Source organism: Malaclemys terrapin, chromosome 15 (assembly GCF_027887155.1).
Source record: "Malaclemys terrapin pileata isolate rMalTer1 chromosome 15, rMalTer1.hap1, whole genome shotgun sequence".
Taxonomy (NCBI): domain Eukaryota; kingdom Metazoa; phylum Chordata; order Testudines; family Emydidae; genus Malaclemys; species Malaclemys terrapin.
Genome location: NC_071519.1, coordinates 4,322,488 through 4,342,664, shown reverse-complemented (window position 1 = coordinate 4,342,664; position 20,177 = coordinate 4,322,488). Strand labels below are relative to the sequence as shown.

The following is a 20,177-nucleotide window of genomic DNA, read 5'->3' as shown; positions in this document are numbered from 1 at the left end:
TGTCCTTACTAGAGCCAGTCTGCCGTCAGTTCACACATTGCTGATGAGAGCCCAGACCAGGTGGGCCGGACATGTCGTGAGAATGTCAGACGAACGCATTCCTAAACAGCTCTTCTACGGAGAACTCACTCAGGGAAAGCGCTCCCATGGAGGACAAAAGAAGCGGTGCAAGGACACGCTGAAGACCTCTTTGAAGTCCTTGGAGATCAACACCGCCACATGGGAAACCTTCGCACTGAACCATCCAGCACGGTGCAGCCTCATTCACACAGGCAGTAACACCTCTGAGGCGAGGCGCATTGCTGAGGCTGAAAAAAAGCGTGAGCTGCGCAAGTCCAGAGCTGCTCGTACCCCATCGACAGTGCCATTACGTGTCTGTCCACTGTGTGACAGGACGTTCCACGCCCGAATCGGACAGATCAGTCATCTCCAGATGCACAGAGCCCAGTCATCGAAAGAATGAGTTGTTGAGGTCTTCATCGATAATGATGGACGAACATCATATTCCCATCTGCACCCCTCTATCCATCCATCCCCATCCACACCCCTCTCTATCCATCCCCTTCCACCCCTCTCTATCCATTCCTGTATACCTCCCCACCCCCCTCGGTCAGTTGGCCTATCTATTTATCTATCCATCCATCCATCCCCACACACCCCGTCTCTCTCTCTCACATTCTCTTTTGCCCAGGCCAGACGGTTCGTAACGATGCCGATTCCCCGTTGCTGCTGGAGCAGCGGCAGGCTGAGCTGAAGCACCGATGCAAGTGCTATGGGTGAGTGAGAGCCCGGTGGGGGTTGGGGGAGCTCCCCGGGGCTCAGGGCTGTGCGGGGTCCTGGGGATGGAGGGGGTGGTAGGAACTGCAGGACAGGTTGGCCCGGGACTGCGGCTGAGGGAATGTCAGGGCAGCAGCAGGCCGGGGCTAGCGTTCTCGGTGGTCTCTCCCTGCCCAGTTGGAAGGAGTTCGCCCCTGGACTGCCCCGGTGCCTGGACGTGGACAACATTAGTGAACTGGACTGTAACAGCATGTACTCCTTCACCAAGAGCACCAACGTCCTGCTGCGTGGGGGGAACGCGTGAGTGCTGCTTAACCATGGCCCAGGCCTGTTCTCAGCACCTGCCTCAGGCCTGCCCTTAGAAACGAACCCCAACCCTATACACCAGCCATACCCCTATACATAACCCTACACTAACCATATCCCCATACAAACACAATAGAGTAACCCTAAGCCTGTACATTAATCATAACCCTATACACAACCCTATACACTAACCCTAACTCTGTACACTAACCCTACACAGTAACCCCAACCCTTCATCAAGACCTCCCCCTTCCTCGAGCACGGGGTCAATGTGTGACTTCCGGCCCCCACAGCCCAGGTCATTCCCAGAGACTAAACCCAAACCCTAACCCTGTACTATCTCCTTTCCCTAATCCTACCCTAACCCATATCCCATACTTTTTCTTTCACTCTGCCTATGCCCTATAGTCCTTCCCTAGCTGTAACCCAACCGTGTAGCCTAGCGCCTTTCCGTAACCTTAACTCTGACCCTTCAGCAAGACATCCGCCTTCCTGTGGTGTGGGAGGGATGTGTGTGTGCGCGCCCCAGCCCCCAAGGCCCAGCCCCAGGGACTAACCCCCAACCCTGCTCTTTACCCTAGCCCTTATCCCTCACCCTACTCTATAACCTAAGTCTATCTATTCCCATACACATCCATTCTCTCTCTCTCATTCTCTCCATCCCAACCCATCAATCTATCTGTCTATCTATGCATCCCCATACACCCCCTCATCCCATACTACTCACTCTAGTCCTTGTAGTAGGGGAGAGGAGCTTGAAAACCCAGGTGTAACCAATGCAGCGATGCTGCCTGAGTCTGCCAAGAGCCTGAGCCCATCGCTCTGACAGGGGGCAGCTGCCCTGAGTGTGGCTCCACTTTGCCACCAGTGCATCTCTGGGGAGGAGAAACGGGGGGCCCTATTTGTTATTCTCATGGGGAGAAAGGGCTATCTCCATCCCAAGCCCCCCCCCAGAGGCTCTCACAACTCTCTGCCCGCCCAGGAAGATGGAGCTGCAGCTGAAGGGTTTCCTGAACTGCACCAATTCCTGGGCGAAGCTGGACGACATCAACAAGGTTTTCTACTTCAACAAAACCCCAATCACAGGTGGGTGACCCTCCCGCCCACTCCAAGCCCTGTTTGCCTAGGCCCACAGAAGCCCCCCACACACACAGAGTAGGGTGATTGGGATGGGTGTGATCCAAGCACCTAGACAGCCCAACACTGCTTGTGCCAGGCCTGCCCAGCGCGCTCCAGGATCCCCTCGTGCCAGGCACTGCCCAGACAGCCCCCCCCCCCCCCCAATCAGGGACCCCCTTGTCCCAGTGCTGCCCAGACCCCCACTGAGATTGAGCTGTCGTCATGCTGGACCGTTAGCCACGTTGTCCAGCAGGGGGAGGCTGTGGCTCCAAGAGACACCGTAAGCTGCCTCAGGTGCCTGGGGCAAGACTCAAACCCGGCTCCCCTGAGTCCCGGCCCAGTGCGTTAACCCTGCAGCTGCCCTACCCGTGTCCCCCCAGAGTACGTGCGGGCGCACTGGCGAGAGGACACATTCTTCGGGTACCAGTTCCTGAACGGGGTCCACCCAGTGGTGATCCGGCGCTGCACAGAGCTCCCCTGCAACTTCCCTGTCACACCGGCCATGGTGGCCTCCTCCCTGGGGGAGAGCACCAGCCTGCAGGACGAGCTGGAGGTAAGTGGGGCGCTGGGGATACCCCTGGGGGGACTTGGCCATGGTCTGAGCTATCGCTCCGGCTCCCTCTCCAGCATCACTCCAAGGACGAGCAGCCACGTGTCAGAGGTGTCCAGTGGGCCCAACTCCAGAGCCAATGGCTGTGCTTGCACTGGCCACTTGGCTCCAAGGGCTAGTCCCAGGGCACTGCTACGTGGAAGCTCACAGCGCTGGGAGAGGCACTGCTGCAGGGAACCTTGCCGTGCTGTGAGAGGGCACTGCTGTGGGGAAGCTCACAGCGCTGGCATCCCAGCTTTCCCCCCACACCCCGGGGACCCCGCTCTGCACCTCCAGATGCACTGGCCCCTGCCAGCCCCTGCACTCTGCTCTGCTTTCCCTGTGTGTGGGGAGGGATAGCTTGGTGGTTTGAGCATTGGCCTGCTGAACCCAGGGTTGTGAGTTCAATCCTTGAGGGGGCCATTTAGGGATCTGGAGCAAAAATCTGTCTGGGGGTTGGTCCTGCTTTGAGCAGGGGGTTGGACTAGATACCTCCTGAGGTCCCTTCCAACCCTGATATTCTATAGAAGGGGAACATCTTCCTCGCGGACTATAAAATCCTGGAGGGCGTCCCGGCCAACAGGATCAACGGCTACCAGCAGTACATCGCCGTGCCCCTCTGCCTGCTGCACCTGCAGCCCTCCGGGGAGCTCATCCCCGTGGCCATCCAGGTAACAGCCCCTGGTGCCCCCACATGTTGCCTAGGGGGACCCCCACGCAGCCCCCACCCCTACACAGTCCCAGGGCTGGGCATTGTCATATAAAAGGACCAGCCCAGGGAGATAATGCAGGAGTCCTGGCTCCCTAATCCCCCCACACCCTTCTGGGTGTGCATGCATGTGCCCAGTTGTGTGTGCGCACACACCCCAGCTGTGTCTCTCCTCTTTCTAACACTGGATTTGCGGCACTGTCATGTCCCCTCATCCTGGCAGCCGGGTCCCAGCCCCTGGGCTCCCCTGGGGGAAGCAGCAGGATTCACACACCTGGTTTGTGCCAATCCATCCCCGCAGCCTTCCTGTGTCTCTCCCCCCACAGCTCAGCCAGTGCCCAGGTCCTGACAGCCCCATCTTCCTGCCCAGCGACTCCGAGTGGCACTGGATCCTGGCCAAGACCTGGGTGCGCTACGCCGAGTTCCTGGTGCACGAGTCCGTCAGCCACCTGCTGCTCACCCACCTGATCAACGAGGCCTTCACCCTGGCCACCCTGCGCCAGCTGCCCATGTGCCACCCGCTCTTCAAGGTGAGAGAGGGGCCGGGCCGCCCCCACCCCCTGGGGCCAGCTGTGCTCAGATGTGCGGGAGAGAAGAGCCCAGCAGGGGAAGCGTGCCAGACAGGCCCCGCTGCCAGCACCCACCTGTGCCCAGCCACACCTGCGTGTGCCTGGTGGGGTGCGTGTGCCCGGCCTGCCAGGCTGGGCATGCCCCACGCTGGTCACGTTCTACCCATCGTGGTCCAGCACCTTCCTGACCTCATGAATGATGGGAAAGGAGCTGCCGCTGGCTTCTCGGAGGATCTGTGTCTGGGTACTTGCCCTTCGCCCCTGATACATGCGGGGGTGGGGGGTGCTGTCTGCTTGTCCTCACCCACCCCTGTGTCTCTTTCCCCCCCGAGCTGCTGCTGCCCCACACCTGCTACACGCTGCACATCAACGTCGTGGGAAGGACCCAGCTACTTGGACGTGGCGGGATCGTCGAAAGGGTGAGAAGATGCCATGGTCAGGGGCATTGGACCCTGCTCTCCTCCCATAGCTGGGGACAGAACCCAGGAGTCCTGGCTTCCTGCTCCCCCAGCTCTAACCACTAGCCCCCACTCCCCTCCCAGAGCCACGTACTTGGGAGTAAAATGCACCTGTCACCCGAGTTACTGGCCTCACCTGGAACCCATGAAGCTCCCTTCCCGTATTGTCTCTGTGAAAACCACATCGGGAACCTCCCGGAGAGCAGATCCTTCGGGCCAGCCTCCATCTCAGTTGGTCCCTTTGTTTGCACCGTACAGCTCTGCGGATGCAGCCTCTGCATTCAGCTCGTCAGTACTGTTAGCAATTAACTTCCAGAACTCCTGGAGGACGGGTGAGGTCCCAGCGGGCTGGAGAAGGACAAACATGACATCTCTCTTTGAAAGGAAGAGCAAAGAGGACCCAGGGAATTACAAACCAGTCAGTCTAACTGGAAGATACTGGATCAAATTATTAAACAATCAATATGTGCCCAGAGGATCATAGGGCTAGAAGGAATGGCCTGCATGCATTTGTCAAGAACAAATCATGCCAAACCAACCTAATTTCCTTCTTGGACAGTGGTGCTGGCCGAGTGGCTGGGGAGAAGCAGTAGACGTGATATATCTTGATTTTAGTCTTTTGACACACCCCACGTGCAAACGAGGGAAATTTGGGCTGGATGGAATTACTATGGGTGGTTCAAAGACTAGATGCCAAGAGTGGTTCTGAATGCTCCGCTATCAAACAGGGAGGGCGAATCTAGTGAGGGTCCCACAAGAGGTCAGGCCTGGTTCGGCACTATTCAATATTGTCATGAATAACTCGGATAATGGAGTGAACATAAGAAAGGCCGTACCGGGTCAGACCAAAGGTCCATCTAGCCCAGTATCTGGTCTACCGACAGTGGCCAATACCAGGTGCCCCAGAGGGAGTGAACCTAACAGGCAATGATCAAGTGATCTCTCTCCTGCCGTCCATCTCCACCCTCTGACAGACAGAGGCTAGGGACACCATTCCTTACCTGTCCTGGCTAATAGCCATTAATGGACTTAACCACCATGAATTTATCCAGTTCTCTTTTAAACTCTGTTATAGTCCTAGCCTTCACCAGTGTGACAAAGTTCCTCCTCTATCTTGGTGGGTCCTGCACTTATTGGTGGATTTTCCTGCCTCAGAGATTCACCATGTGGGTTGGGGAACAGCCCAGAGGCCTTCCCCTCTGGAAGAACCCACAGTCCAGGTCAATTGGGAGGTTTGGGGGGAACCCGGGCCCGCCCTCTACTCCGGGTTCCAGCCCAGGGCCCTGTGGACTGCAGCTGTCTATAGTGCCTCCTGTAACAGCTGCATGACAACTACAACTCCCTGGGCTACTTCCCCATGGCCTCCTCCAAACACCTTCCTTATTCTCACCACAGGACCTTCCTCCTGGTGTCTGGTAACGCTGGTGCTCCTCAGTCCTCCAGCAGCGCACCCTCTCACTCTCAGCTCCTTGCGCCTCTTGCTCTTAGCTCCTCACACTTGCACCACAAACTGAAGTGAGCTCCTTTTTAAACCCAGGTGTCCTAGTTAGCCTGCCTGCCTTAACTGGTTCTAGTAGGTTCCGGATTACTCTAGTGCAGCCCCTGCTCTGGTCACTCAGGGAACAGAAAACTACTCATCCAGTGACCAGTATATTTGCTCTCTACCAGACTCCTGTACCCCACTGGTCTGGGTCTGTCACATATCCCTTCCCCCTGCTCAACGCCAAGGGGTTGGGCAGCTTGGGACGCCAGACAGTGCACACGTGACAAGCCATTGCCGTTGCCATGATGGCTCCCTGCTCTGTGTTGCACATGGAACTGGAAAAGTTGGAGGGATAAGAACTATCTGGTCACCCTTGTGTTCTTCTCCTTGTTCCGCTGCATCCCTTGAAGAGGGGCATGGTCGGTCATGAGGACAAATCTGCGCCCGAGCAGGTAGTAGCGCAATGTTTCCATGGCCCATTTTACAGCGAGGCATTCTCTCTCCACCACTGCATATTTTTGTTCCCTTGGAAGGAGTTTCCGACTGAAGTAGAGAATTGGGTGTTCCTCCTCCCTGACCATCTGTGATAGAACGGCCCCCAACCCTACTTCCGATGCATGCGTCTGCAGGATAAACTCCTTGGTGAAATCAGGGGCTATCAGTATGGGGTTACTGCAGAGGGCAGTCCGTAGGTCTGTGAATGCTTCCTCTGCTGCGTCAGACCATCTCACCAGATCAGGTCCACGGGTGTTCACTAGGTCTGTCAAGGGGCTTGCCCTTGTGGCAAAGTGGGGGGATAAGTCATCGGTAATACCCCACCACACCTAGGAACGCCCGAACTGGTTTCTTGTGACTTGGTTGGGGCCAGTTTTGGATGGCCTCTAACTTGTTCACTTGGGGTTTTACCAGACTTTTTCCCACAATGTAGCCAAGATATTTGGCCTCTGTAAACCCTACAGCGCACTTGGCAGGGTTTGCTGTAAGGTCAGCTCGCCTGAAGGCATCGAGGACTGCCTCCACCTTCTCCAGGTGGGTTTCCCAGTCTGGGGTATGAATGACCACATCGTCCAAGTAGGCAGCAGCATAACTGTTATGCGGGTGTAAAAGCTTGTCCATGAGAAACTGGAAGGTAGCTGGGGCCCCATGTAGTCCAAAAGGGAGGACAGTATATTGAAAAAGACCCTCTGGTGTAGAGAACGCTGTCTTTTCCTTTGCATCTTCTGCAAGGGAAATCTGCCAGTACCCCTTTGTCAAGTCTAGGGTAGTCAAGTACTGGGCATTACCCAGACGGTTCACTAGCTCAACTATGCGAGGTATGGGGTACACGTCGAACTGGGATACTTCATTTAGTCGCCGGAAGTCGTTGCAAAATCTTGTGGTGCCATCAGGTTTGGGCACCAGCACAATTGGGCTGGACCACTGACTGTGGGATTCTTCGATGATCCCCAACTCCAGCATTTTTTTTTTTTTAACTTCTGCTTTTATTTCTTCCCTTTTTGCCACCGATAGGGCCTCATTGTTACTCTGGCCCCAGGGTTCGTGACGATGTAGTGATATGTCTCGGTTGTTCGACCCGGTTTTGTCGAGAACACATCTTGGTTCCGGAAGATCATCTCAGACACCCATTCTTCTGGTCTGGTGTTAAATCGGGAGACACTCTCACCTGTTTGGAAGGCTTGTTTTCCTGGGTTAGGTCTTTTTGGACCGTTGTGCATGACTCTTGTGCATGCCAGGGTTTCAGAAGGTTAATGTGATAAATCTGTTCTTGTTTTCTGCATCCTGGCTGCCGCACCTTGTAGGTTACTTCCCCCACGGGTTCAACCACCTCATAGAGCCCCTGCCATTGGGCCAGAAGCTTGCTTTCTGCCATGGGTACCAACACCATAACCCGATCCCCTGGTTGGAACTGTCGCACTTTTGCCTGGTGATTGTAATGAGTTCGCTGGGCCTCCTGTGCCTTCTCCAAATGTTCCCGTACAATAGGGGTAACCAGGGCTATCCGGTCTCGCATCTGCATTACATGATCTATTATATTTCTCTCCTCATTGGGTTCCTCTTCCCAGATCTCTTTGGCAATATCTAGCATGCCACGCCCATATAATAACTCGAAGGGGGAAAACCCAGTTGAGGCCTGAGGTACCTCCTGGATAGTGAACATAAGGTAGGGTAGTAGGGTGTCCCAATCCTTCCCGTCCTGACTTATCACCTTCCTTATCACAGCCTTGAAGGTTCGATTAAACCTTTCTACCAACCCATCAGTCTGCGGATGGTAGACCGAAGTTCTCAGGGTATGTATATGGAGCAGCGTACAGAGGTCCTTCATTAGCTTCAACATAAATGGGGTTCCTTGGTCAGTTAATATCTCCTTCGGTAGCCCATTCGGGCAAAGTTCCCCACCAGCTCTTTGGCTATAGTTTTAGAGGCAGTGTTCCACAGGGGGACAGCTTCTGGGTAGCAAGTAGCATTGTCCAAAACAACAAGTTTATATTGGTGGCCCCGAGCAGTCTTCTCCAGGGGTCCCACTAGGTCCATAGCTATTCACTCGAAGGGGACCTCTATGATGGGAAGGGGTACTAAAGGTGCCCTTAAGTGGGGACAGGGACTGTGCAGCTGACACTCCGGGCAGGAGGCACAGTACCTCCGCACTTCTTCATGTACTCCGGGCCAGAAGAACCATTGTAGGATTTGTGCTAGGGTCTTCTCTACCCCCAAATGCCCCCCAAAAAGATGACTATAAGCAAGACTTAATACAGCGTTCTGGTGTTTTTGAGGTACTAGGATCTGCTGTACCTTCTGCCCCTGTATTGATGCAACCCGGTATAAGAGATCCTTCTTCATTATGAAGTAGGGTCCTGGTCCCTGGGTTTTCCCTTCCACGGGGACCCCATCTATTTCAGTCACCTCCTTCCTAATGTTGTCATACCTTGGGTCTTCTGCCTGGTCCCGTCCAAAATTTCCTCTCCCGGGGCTAATCTACCCAAGGTCTAGGGGCCCAGTCTCTGTTGCCTCTACTAGTTCAGAAGCATTAGGGTGGGGGTCAGACTCAGATGCTTCTCCCTCCTGCGTGGCCTCCTTTTCAGCTGCGCAGGTCCGCCTACCTACAAGAGCGACCCTCTGGCTTTGGGTCAGTATTCGGGTTCCCAAGGCCTTAGCTGTCCTTCTTTCCCTTTTGTCTTTCTACCCTGTCTGGGAGTGGAGAACAAATCTGGGGATATTTCAGAGAAGATTGGGGGTTGGCAGTCTGCTGTGGATGCCTCACCAATTTTTGGGTCCCCATCTTTCTCCAAACCCCCTACTGGGAGTAAGTTTCCAAACCCTGGGAAGTCCCTCCCTGTGAGCACCGGGTATGGGAGTTTAGGGACTACACCTGCTGCTACCTCAGTAGTGTTCCCTTGGATCTCGATTTTTACTGGGATGGTGGGGTAGTAACTAATTGTCGCATGGACACACGTTATCTCTGTACGTTTAGCCTGCAGCAGCTGACTACGATTCATGAGCTTCCCTGAGATAAGCGTGATAGCACTCCCCGAATCAACCAGTGCCGTGGTCCCTACCCCATTTAGTTTCACTGGTCTGGTATACATATGTGGGGTGAGTGAGACCCCCACAAGGTGGATTAGGGAGCATGGATCTGCCCAGGTCCCCAGGTTACACTGCATAGGCTCCTCAGCACTGGGACACTGTGCAGCTATGTGTCCCCACTCCCTGCAGGTATAACATCTGTATGGAGCCCTAGGCGTTCCCCGGTCTCTTGGCTTGGGCAGTCTAACATCACAATCCTCTTCTCCCTCAGTGCTCCGACTCTTTGTGGCCTCTGATGGGCCTTCAGCCTCTCTTTTTCCATCTGGGCACTCCTGGTGGCCCAGTCACCTGAACTTTAGGGCTTGGTGCTGCTAGTTTAACCCGGGGTGCCTCTTCCTTAACTAGTCCGGTCAGCTCCCTCGCTGTCCTTCGCCTCTCGACCAGGGCGACAACCTCGTCATAGGTGGAGGGTTCGTTCTGGCTTACCCAGGCACGAAGGTCTGGCGTTAGTCCCCTCATGTATCGGTCGATGACCAGAACCACTAGTATCTCTTCCGGACTCCAGGACTCTGTTTGCAACCACTTTGTGCGAGATGGATGAGGTCATACAATTGGGACCGCGGGGTTTTGTCTTCCTGGTACCTCCAACCGTGATACTGCTGGGCCCGCACTGCTGTCGTTACCCCAGATCTGGCCAGGATCTCTGCTTTCAGTCTGCTGCAGCCTCTTCAGGCAGATCATGGTAGGCCTTCTGGGCCTCCCCACCCAGGAATGGGGCAAGGATGCCAGACCACTGATCTCGAGGCCAGGCCTCCTGTAGGGCTGTCCTCTCAAAGGCCAGAAGGTATGCCTCTACATCATCCTCCCGTGTCATTTTCTGCAGCCAATGGCTGGCCCGTATGAGCCGCATCCCATCATGGCTGCGATTCAGCTCTGTAAGGGACTTTACCTGGTTTACCAGTTCCCGCAGCATAGCTCAGTCTTGAGCAGCCTGGTCCATCAGTAGGCGATTAGTCTCTTGCTGCAGCCGCACTGCCTCCTGTTGGGCGGTTGCCTGGACACGGGTAGCCTCCTGCTGGGCCGCCATAGCTTGTATCAGTGCCCGCACTACGTCATCCATTGTGGTGAAAAAAAATAAACCCTCCTTTTTTTTTTTTAAATCACCCTCCTTCTTCCGCTGCGCACCCCAAGATCCCACTCCTGACACCAGTGTGATAAAGTTCCTCTATCTTGGTGGGTCCTGTGCTTATTGGCGGATTTTCTTGCCTCAGAGATTCACCATGTGGGTTGGGGAACAGCCCAGAGGCCTTCCCCTCTGGAAGAACCCACAGTCCAGGTCAATTGGGAGGTTTGGGGGGAACCCAGGCTCACCTTCTACTCTGGGTTCCAGCTCAGGGCCCTGTGGACTGCAGTTGTCTACAGTGCCTCCTGTAACAGCTGCATGACAGCTACAACTCCCTGGGCTACTTCCCCATGGCCTCCTCCAAACACCTTCCTTAGTCTCACCACAGGACCTTCCTCCTGGTGTCTGATAACGCTTGTGCTCCTCAGTCCTCCAGCAGCACACCCTCTCACTCTCAGCTCCTTGTGCCTCTTGCTCCCAGCTCCTCACACTCACACCACAAACTGAAGTGAGCTCCTTTTTAAACCCAGGTGCCCTGATTAGCCTGCCTTAATTGATTCTAGCAGCTTCTTCTTAATTGGCTCCAGGTGTCCTAATTAGCCTGCCTGCCTTAACTGGTTCTAGCAGGTCCCTGATTACTCTAGTGCAGCCCCTGCTCTGGTCACTCAGGGAACAGAAAACTACTCATCCAGTGACCAGTATATTTGCCCTCTACCAGACTCCTGTACCCCACTGGTATATCACATTATCTTTAGCAGTTTAGTATCATCTGAAAACTTTGCCACCTCACTGTTTACCCCTTTCTCCAGATCATTTATGAATAAGTCTGCCTAGATGCCTCGGGAGATCTGCAACCTTCGCACCAGGCAGTCAAGTCACCATACGGTTCTCCCGGTCATCACAAACCCAGCTATCTACATTTCTAATGATCGAATCTCCCAATACTAATACCTGCCTTTTCCTAGCAACTGAAGTTCCCTCCCCCAGAGAGGTAACCTCAGTGCGAGAGGCAACCCCAGCACTGTCTGGAAGGAGGGTCCCAATTATGGGAAGGTTTCCTTCTGCTCCTGTTGACTGCTCTGCTTCCCTGGCCCTTTCATCCTCCACAACAGCGCAGGGGCTGTCTGACCGGAGGTGGGACAATTCTACAGTATCCTGGAAAGCCTCATCAACATACCTCTCTGCCTTCCTTAGCCCCTCCAGTTCCACCACCCTTGCCTCCAGAGTCCGTCCGTGGTCTCTGAGGGCCAGGAGCTCCTTGCACCGAATGCACACATATGCCACCCACCCACAGGGCAGGTAATCATACATGCTACACTCAGTGAAATAAACTGGATAGCCCCCACTCTGCAGCTGGGCTTCTGCCTGCATTTTCTCCTAGTTCATGAAGGGGTTGTTTAAAGCAAGAAGTTTTGAATGTAGTTTGGTTTATAGGTTTTAAGGGGAATAAAGGGTATAAAATAGAACCGGCAAGGGACCCGTGCTCCTTTCTAAACTCCCTTGCGAAACTCCCTGTTGGCAGCATCCGTTCGAGAAAAAAAAAAAGGGAAAGTTTGTTGATAAAATTTATGTTGACACCAAAGCAGGATGGGTTGCAAGTACTTCAATGGGCAGGATTAGAACTCAAAGCAACTATGACAGTTCAGAAAATTGGGCTGAAATCGACAAGCTGAAATTCAATGAAGACAAGTGCAAAGTGCGCCATTGAGGAAGGAAAAATCCAATGCCCACCTGCTGGGGGGTCGTACTGCTCAAACGGATCTGGGAGTCATAGTGGACTAAAAGACAACAATGGAACCCAGTTGGGAAAAAGGCTAATATAATTCTAGGCTGTATTAATGGGAGTGTCATGTGTAAATGACACAGGAGGTCATTGTCTGACCTCAGATGGAGAAGGGGGTGGGGTGGGAGGGGCGTCACACTTCAGGAAAGAGGAGACCAAATCGGAGAGAGTCCGGAAAAGAGCAACAAACATGACAAAAGGTTTAGAAACCCTGATCTATGAGGCCAGGTTAAAAAAAAAAACAACCAAACAAAAACACTGGGCACATTTAGTCCTGAGAGAAGAAGACCAAGAGGGGGATCTGATAGTCTTCAAATATGGTGAGGACTGTTACAAAGAGGATGGTGATCAATTGTTCTCTGGTCCTGCTGAAGGCAGGACCAGAAGTAATGGGCTTAATCTGCAACAAGGGAGATTTAGGTTAGATATTAGGAAAAGCTTTCTCTCTCTAAAGATAGTTATCTCTGGGGCAGGCATGCAAGGGAGGCTGTGGAATCTCCATCCTTGGAGGTTTCTAAGGACTGGTTGGTCAAACACTGGGGCTTGCGAGTGATCAGTCACTTTTGGGGTACAACACAAAGCGAAATATTGGGGAGGTACCTTTGTCACAGGGCGTATTGTCTGTCGTTCGGTTGCCCTGAAATAGATCTCAGCAGTATTTCATTCTAACCTGCCCCCAGCCCGGTGGCTCGGAGGTTGAAGGCTCTGTCTCTGGTCCCTTCCCAGGCCATAGGCTTGGGGCTCGAGGGGACCAAGGTGCTGATGGCCAAGGGCACATCCGGCCTGACCTATGCCTCCCTCTGCTTCCCTGAGGACATTCAAGAGCGTGGGGTTGACTGCATTCCCAACTACTACTACAGGGATGATGGGCTGAAGATCTGGTCAGCCACTGAGAGGTAAGGAGCAGGAGCTGGGGCAGAGGGTGGCGAGGAAGCAAATGGCATGTGGAAAATTCCCACCATCTCAGAGTTCCTTGGAAACACGGCTTTCCTGCCACGTAAAGAATTCTAGTTTTAAAAAAAATCGTAATTCCCCAAAAGGCACTTTTTCAAAGACACCGCCCCCCCGCCCCAGCTAGATTGCATGAATGCTCCTTGAACCACTAATGAATCACACAGAGAAGGGCACCAGCCAATTCTCGCCAGCCTTGCACACCAGAACTATACCATCTTGCCCTTATCAGAAGCCTGGCCAGTTTCAGTTTATTACCCAGTCTGCCCCTCCCTCAATGCGGAGAGGACATGCACCAGTCTTTGTACCTGAGCTGAGATTTCCTGAGCACTTCAACCAAACCAAACTGTTTTAGGTAGAATATAAAACAGGTTTATTAACTACAGAAAGATAGTATTTTAGTGATTATACATGGTAGGCATAAGAGGTTAGAGATAGTTACCAAAGAAAATAAAAGGTAAGCGCACAGTCTAAATCTTAAACCTCATTACCTAGGCAGCATTTAGATCAAACAATTTTCTCATCCCACTGGATGTTACAGTTCTTCATACACAGGCTTCTCCCTGAAGCCTGGGACCAGCCTCCTCAGTTAAAGTTTTCATCTTCTCAGCATTCTTGTTGCTTCCAGCATAGGTGAAGGAGGAGACAGGCCAAGGAATGATGCCACTGTCCCTTATTTTATACCCTCAGTCCATGTGCCTAGAAAAGACTTGCCCAGACATGTGCTGATGGGCTTTGCTAAGTCACTGGGTTGAGCAATCCCCTTGGTGGGTCTTGTGCAAATGGGTCAGAGAGGGGAGCAGTCCCTATTGTGTGGTGTTTGGGCAGCCCTCATTGAATTGTAAATCCCTTGATTACAACTTCCCTGCTTATTAATGGTCTGTGAACAACCTCCTGGGTGGGGTGGGGGGAAGTTCTTTGAAGGTCACTAGCAAATTTATAGCATATTTCAGTAACAACCACACAGAAAATTCTCAACTTCATACACACTAATGATACACATATTTGGAAAGAACAAGGGGTTTCAACAGATCATGACTTTTCATACGATATCGTACATGGCATGCTTTGTATGAAATATCACAACTATATATGAATTATGCATATGGGTTTTACAGGGAGCTATTTTGAGGTACAGCGTGTCACAGATTCTATTCCTGATACCTGGAGGTTCCCTGGTAACAAAGCAGCGTGATGCCACTGGACAGATTTGGGCACTAAAAAATTAACCCTACCACAATGGAAAAGTCAACCCCCATCAAACATTGATGCCTGGCTTGGTGATCTGGCTGATCACACAGCTAGCAAATGGCTGGCATTCCAGAGAAAGGGAATGCATGAAAAATTCAAAGCAATTTGGGATGACTTATTAGAGGTCTATGATCAATGTACACCCAGATTTGTCACATCCCCTCTCCTGCCTTTATCCTAACTCCCGTTCTTACTTTGTGTGGTTGATTGGTTAGTGTAAGAGGTCCAGACTCACCCCTGTGGCACCTCCTGCTGGTCATCCAGGGAATTAGCTCACCAGCCTCTTGAGCGCCCTCTGCAGGCCAGTGATCCACCTGTCCTCTTCTGGCACCTGTATCCCTCCCTGGATCCAGTGCCCCTAATACTGGGATGCTGCCCCCTGGCAGTACCCCACAGATCTGGGTCTCCCCTCCCTGGGGAACCCCCACCCACTATCCCCACCTAGCCTCAGCACTAGGCCACTGCCAGTCACCAACTAGCCCTCGCTCCCTGGGGCAGACTGCAGTATAGGCCACTCATCACCAGCAAAGGGGGTTTGGACCTGCTGCCTTGGCCTAGCCCTGGGCTGCCCTCTGCAACCCCCAGTACCCCTTGGCCTAATACTAGGCCACAGCCTGGGGCTTTCCAGGCTGGAGCTCCTCAGACTTTCCCCAGCCCTACACCACTCAGGTACCCTGTGTCTAGCTCCCTACAGCCAGGCCCTTCTCTCTGAAGGCAGAGAGAGACTCTTGGCTCCCAGCCTCTTTATACAGGCCATCTGGGCTCTGATTAGGGTGTGGCCCAGCTGCAGCTACTTCCCCAAATCAGCCAGGGTTTTACCTTGCCCAGCCCCAGCCCTCTGCAGGGCTTTTCCAAGTCCTCAGGGCAGGAGCGGGTGTCCACCCTGCTACAGTTAACTTTGGAAAAATGAATGAAAACTTGTAAATATAGAAAAAGGGAGAGGAAAAGTCAAACTTTTGGGAATTTTGCCCAAAACCAAATTCCATGAAAAGGTCTCATTGGGGGTGAATGGAAACACGTGGTTTCAGTCAAGCCAAGACATTTTGTATCAATGGCAACTCTTGTTTAATGTGTTAACTTCCACAAGAGCAAGTCCAATTTGAAATGAAAACTTCAACTCTGCCGTAGACGAGATCCAGGATCACCTGGAGGTCAGGCCAGAGCCACCAGGCCATGCTCCCACAGCTAAGAAAGGGTGAAGTGGAGGGGACACTAGGTACAGGCAAGGGTGCGTGGTACCACTGGGCTGTTTGCGGTCACTGGCTGACTGATGCTGGCGCACTGGGGAGCGATGAGGCCTGCATTGACCCACCAAGATGACACATCTCTGTTCTTTCCAGCTTCATCTCCGGCATTGTCAGACACTATTACCGCAGCGACGCCCACGTCCTGGCTGACTGTGAGCTGCAGGCCTGGGCAGACGAGATCTTCCGTGAAGGCTTCCTGGGGAACGAGGCGTCCGGTAGGGGTCATGTGAACCCAGAGCTCTGCAGGCGCTAGTCACCGGGCTCCATGCGGAGGTTGCTGGGGGGCATCTCTGGACTGCGTATCTCAGGAGGGCAAATGACTACCAGCCAGATCCTGGCTGGTGTCAATGGGCATCTCTCCACTGGAGTCAATGGGGCCAGATCCCAGCTGGTGTCAACGGGCATCTCTCCATTTGGAGTCAATGGGGCCAGACCCCAGCTCATATCAAGTGGCCCTGCAGGCAGGGATCATGACCCCCGGATGGGGAGCAAGGTCTCCGACCCCACTGGGACAGGGTGGCCTGGGTCATGGTGGTGGGACGGGGCCATGGGGTGACTAGGAACATCCCCGCTGTAGGAACTGGCAGGGCAGGGAGCAGGCGTGTGGTGGAGCTGAAGCTCGGAGCAGGGAGTGACTCCCCAGGGGAGGATCCAGCAGAAGGAGGCATCAAACCCAGCTCTAGCGGTCCCAGCCCCAAGGCCGCGGAGGGGACCACAGCCGGGCCTGGTCAGTGATGCCATTGTCCATCCCGCAGGCTTCCCCTCATCCCTGCAAAGCATCCCTGAGCTCATCAAGTACCTGACTATGTGGATCTACTGCTGCTTGGCCCGGCACGCTGCCCTCAATAATGGGCAGGTAGGTGCTTGGGGCCCCATTCCCTGCCCCCGATGGGGCCCTGGTGTCCAGCCACTGACACCCCCACTCTGACCCCACAGCACCCTGGGGTCCAGCCACCGACATCCCCACCCTGCCCCCCACCCCACTGACACCTCAATCCCCAGGACCCTGCTCTAGCAGCCAATCCCCCACCCAGCACCCAACCCCAATGAGACCCCGGACACATCAGGACCCTGCTCCAGTCCTCCAAGACCCTCCCCCACTGCTGTGCTCAGCACCCCCAACCCCCGCCTTGACTTTCCTAATCGTTGCCCATGGGTGAGACTCTGACCAAGCCCCGGGTGCCCAGGTCTCTTGGCTGAGCCAGACCTTCCCTATGCTGGTGCACCCTGGGCGGGGTGAGGAGGGGATCCCTGGCTGGGCCCGGGGGGATCCCCAGCTGGGCTAGGCTGGTCCCCCACTGGGATGGGGGGTGCCCAGCTGGGCTGGGGAGGTCCCTGGCTGCTCTGACTGCGGGGGTCTTTCTGGGCTGCAGTACGACCATGGTGCCTGGATGCCCAACTTCCCGGCCACCATGAGGAACCCCCCACCCCAGGCCAAGGGCACCACCTCCCTGGAGAGCTACCTGGACACCATCCCGGAGGTCAACAGCACCAGCCACATTGTCCTCACCCTTTGGGTCCTCTGCTGCAAGCCAGTGGATTCGGTGAGGACATGGGAGCTAGGGGACGCTGTGGGGCAAGCACCAGGGTGGGGGCAGCAAGGGGCACTCTCCCCAGGCTGGCAGGGCTAGCCCTAGGGCATCGCTAGGGGGTGCTGTGGGGCAGGGAGCGGGGTGGGGGGCTCAGCAGGGGGCACTCTCCCCTGGCAGGCAGGGCTGGCCCCAGGGCAGCACTAGGGGGCTCTGTGCGGCAGGGAGGGGGCGGTGTCTCAAGAGGGGGCGCGCTCCCCTGGCTGGCAGGGCTGGCCCCAGGGTGGCGCTAGGGGGCACTGGGCTGCAGCTGGGCGTGTCTCTTTAATGAGCTGTTCAGTTGTGTTCTTCCCCCTTTGTGGTAACAATAAAGGACCTGCTGATGTCTCACCTGAGCCGGGGCATGAACCCTGGTGTCTCAGCCCAGCTGCAATTTGGGGGATTCCGTTCAAACACCCATAAATTCCACCGTGTTGTTTCAACCGGCTGCAGGAGTCTCCTTCCCTCCCTGGCCTGAATTCTTCCCAGTGTTGCTATGCAGCTGTTAAACAACTGCCTCATGCTCCGGGGCATGTGAGGGATCCATTTCTAACCACTGCCCCTCCCCAGAGGTGGCTGCATCTCAGTGCCGGGTGAGGGAGCCCTTCCGAGCTGTCCCTCACCCCCTCCCGTTCCCTTGCAGAGACTCCTGGGCACGTACCCTGACGAGCACTTCACGGAGGAGGAGCCCAAGCAGCTGATCGCAGCCTTCCAGGGGCACCTGGCCCAGATCTCCCAGGAGATCCGAGAGAGGAACAAATCCCTGCCCATCCCCTACCGCTACCTGGATCCCCACCAAATCGAGAACAGCACATCCATCTGAGCCCGACCGGCGAGCCCCAGGGACGGGCCCCCTGCGGCCACTGGCTATGCTGTCCCTGCGATCCTGTCCCGGGAGCAATAAACCTCAGCCTGGCTCCACTCTGAATGGCTGATTCTGTCTAGTGGGATGTGATGTTACTGACAACATAGACCATTGTTGCAACCACTGTTATATATTTGCAGCAAATATTGTACAAAGGTTGTTGTGTAAGGTGTCTATGGAAAGGTTATGATTTGCTGGGTATGATTATGCTATCTGGATGTGTGTATTGTTTTTGTAGTTGAAATTATGAATATTGGCTATGTGCTTGTATCTTAATATGTTTTGATTCTAAGTAGCCTCAATGAAGCATTTGATCAGCTTCTTGAGAAGGGACTATTCTCAGGAAGTGCCCAATCAAAAAACATTAAATGGACAATGGACTTTGGGAGATGCCAATCCACATCTGAGCTCACCTGGGAACTTTAAAACTAACAGGTAAACAATGGTAACTTGCCCATGTGACTCCAGACTCCATCTTGCTGCTATGATTTTCCACAGTAAAAACTAAAGGTGTTCTTCCATGGGCAGAGACTATAAAAGGCTGCTGAATCTCCTCCATCTTATCTTCAATCTTGATTCCTGCCTCTGGAGGGACTTGCTACAGACTGAAGCTCTGAACAAAGGACTGAATGACCCATCCCAGGTGGGGATGGACTCCAGAGACTTGATTTGAACCTGCAGCTTATTCCATCACTGCTACATGTCTGAACCCAGAACTTTGCCATTAGTGTATGTAATTGATTCTATTTAACCAATTCTAGCTCTCATCTATATCTTTTTCTTTTTATGAATAAACCGTTAGATTTTAGATTCTAAAGGACTGGCAACAGTGTGATTTGTGGGTAAGATCTATTTGTATATTGACTTGGGTCTGGGGCTTGGTCCTTTGGGATCGGAAGAACCTTTTTTCTTTTACTGGGTGTAACAATGCTGGTTCTGGCGGGACCCAACTGAGAGTGCCATGATACCAGTCAGCTCTGTGTTCCTGAAGAACCAGGGTGTAGTATCCAGCCTGAATCATGAAAGACACCCCGCCCCAACCTCTGCTTAAACCAAAACCCATCAGAGGAAAAAACCTGCAGAGAGCAGTGAAGGGCGTTGGGAGACACACCTAGACCCCTCCTGACAAGGATGACAAGATTAAGACATCTCCATTAGCATACAGAATGGAGAGCAGAGATAACTCCCCTAGCCTCATCTGCATGAAAGATGGGACAGGAAGACATCTCAATTTACATATAGAATGGAGAACAGAGAACCGCACTGAACTCTGGGACCAGAAAAAGCAGGGAAGCACTGCATCCTGGGAATCTCTACTCCAGATGCTAATAAACCTACTATGATGAAGTGGGGGGTTTTCTTGTTTTCTGTGGAGTTTCAATGGTTTGCATGTGGAGGGGGTAGGACTCAGTTTCCCTGGGTGTTACTGGTTTAACGAGGTGAGGGGAGAGGGAGTGTGTTTTGCAGAGGACCGGAGAGAGGACTTGGGGACCCAGCCGATGGGTCCCCAAGCGACCGGTGACCTGGCGACCTGGTGACCCGGAGGCCCAGCTGAGGAGATGCAGCCGGTTCTGGCCAGTGGGTGGACAATAGGCTGCAGAGTGAAGACCCAGTGACCTAACCAGCCGGTTCCAGCCAGAGGACAGAAGCGAGGAGAGGAGGCCCTGGTTTACGACCCTGTTTCCCTGGAGAGAAGACAATAGACAGAGGCGGGGCCTGGGGCCGGTGATCTCAGATGCCCAGCTGGGAGCAGGGGGGCTCGGGGCTGGAGAGGGGGAGCAGGCAGAGCCCACCTGGATGCAGAGAGACTGGGATGTGCTGGGCTGAGGGAGGCCAGGCCTGAGGCCCTGAGAGTTT

The 20,177-nt window shown here is 54.0% G+C and overlaps 1 protein-coding gene across 1 annotated transcript in view; it reads left to right on the top strand.

Annotated features, from left to right (window-relative positions):
- LOC128823279 (hydroperoxide isomerase ALOXE3-like) overlaps positions 1–18,278 on the top strand; it is a 30,013-nt gene extending 11,735 nt beyond the window's left edge. Inside the window, exons 3-14 of the mRNA XM_054005503.1 lie at positions 692–776; positions 955–1,077; positions 2,066–2,169; positions 2,583–2,755; positions 3,319–3,462; positions 3,827–4,030; positions 4,402–4,488; positions 13,165–13,334; positions 15,981–16,102; positions 16,643–16,743; positions 17,261–17,431; positions 18,099–18,278. Coding sequence (XP_053861478.1) covers positions 692–776; positions 955–1,077; positions 2,066–2,169; positions 2,583–2,755; positions 3,319–3,462; positions 3,827–4,030; positions 4,402–4,488; positions 13,165–13,334; positions 15,981–16,102; positions 16,643–16,743; positions 17,261–17,431; positions 18,099–18,278 — 1,664 coding nt within the window. The remainder of the gene's footprint in view (positions 1–691; positions 777–954; positions 1,078–2,065; positions 2,170–2,582; positions 2,756–3,318; positions 3,463–3,826; positions 4,031–4,401; positions 4,489–13,164; positions 13,335–15,980; positions 16,103–16,642; positions 16,744–17,260; positions 17,432–18,098) is intronic.
- Positions 18,279–20,177: the final 1,899 nt, after the last annotated feature.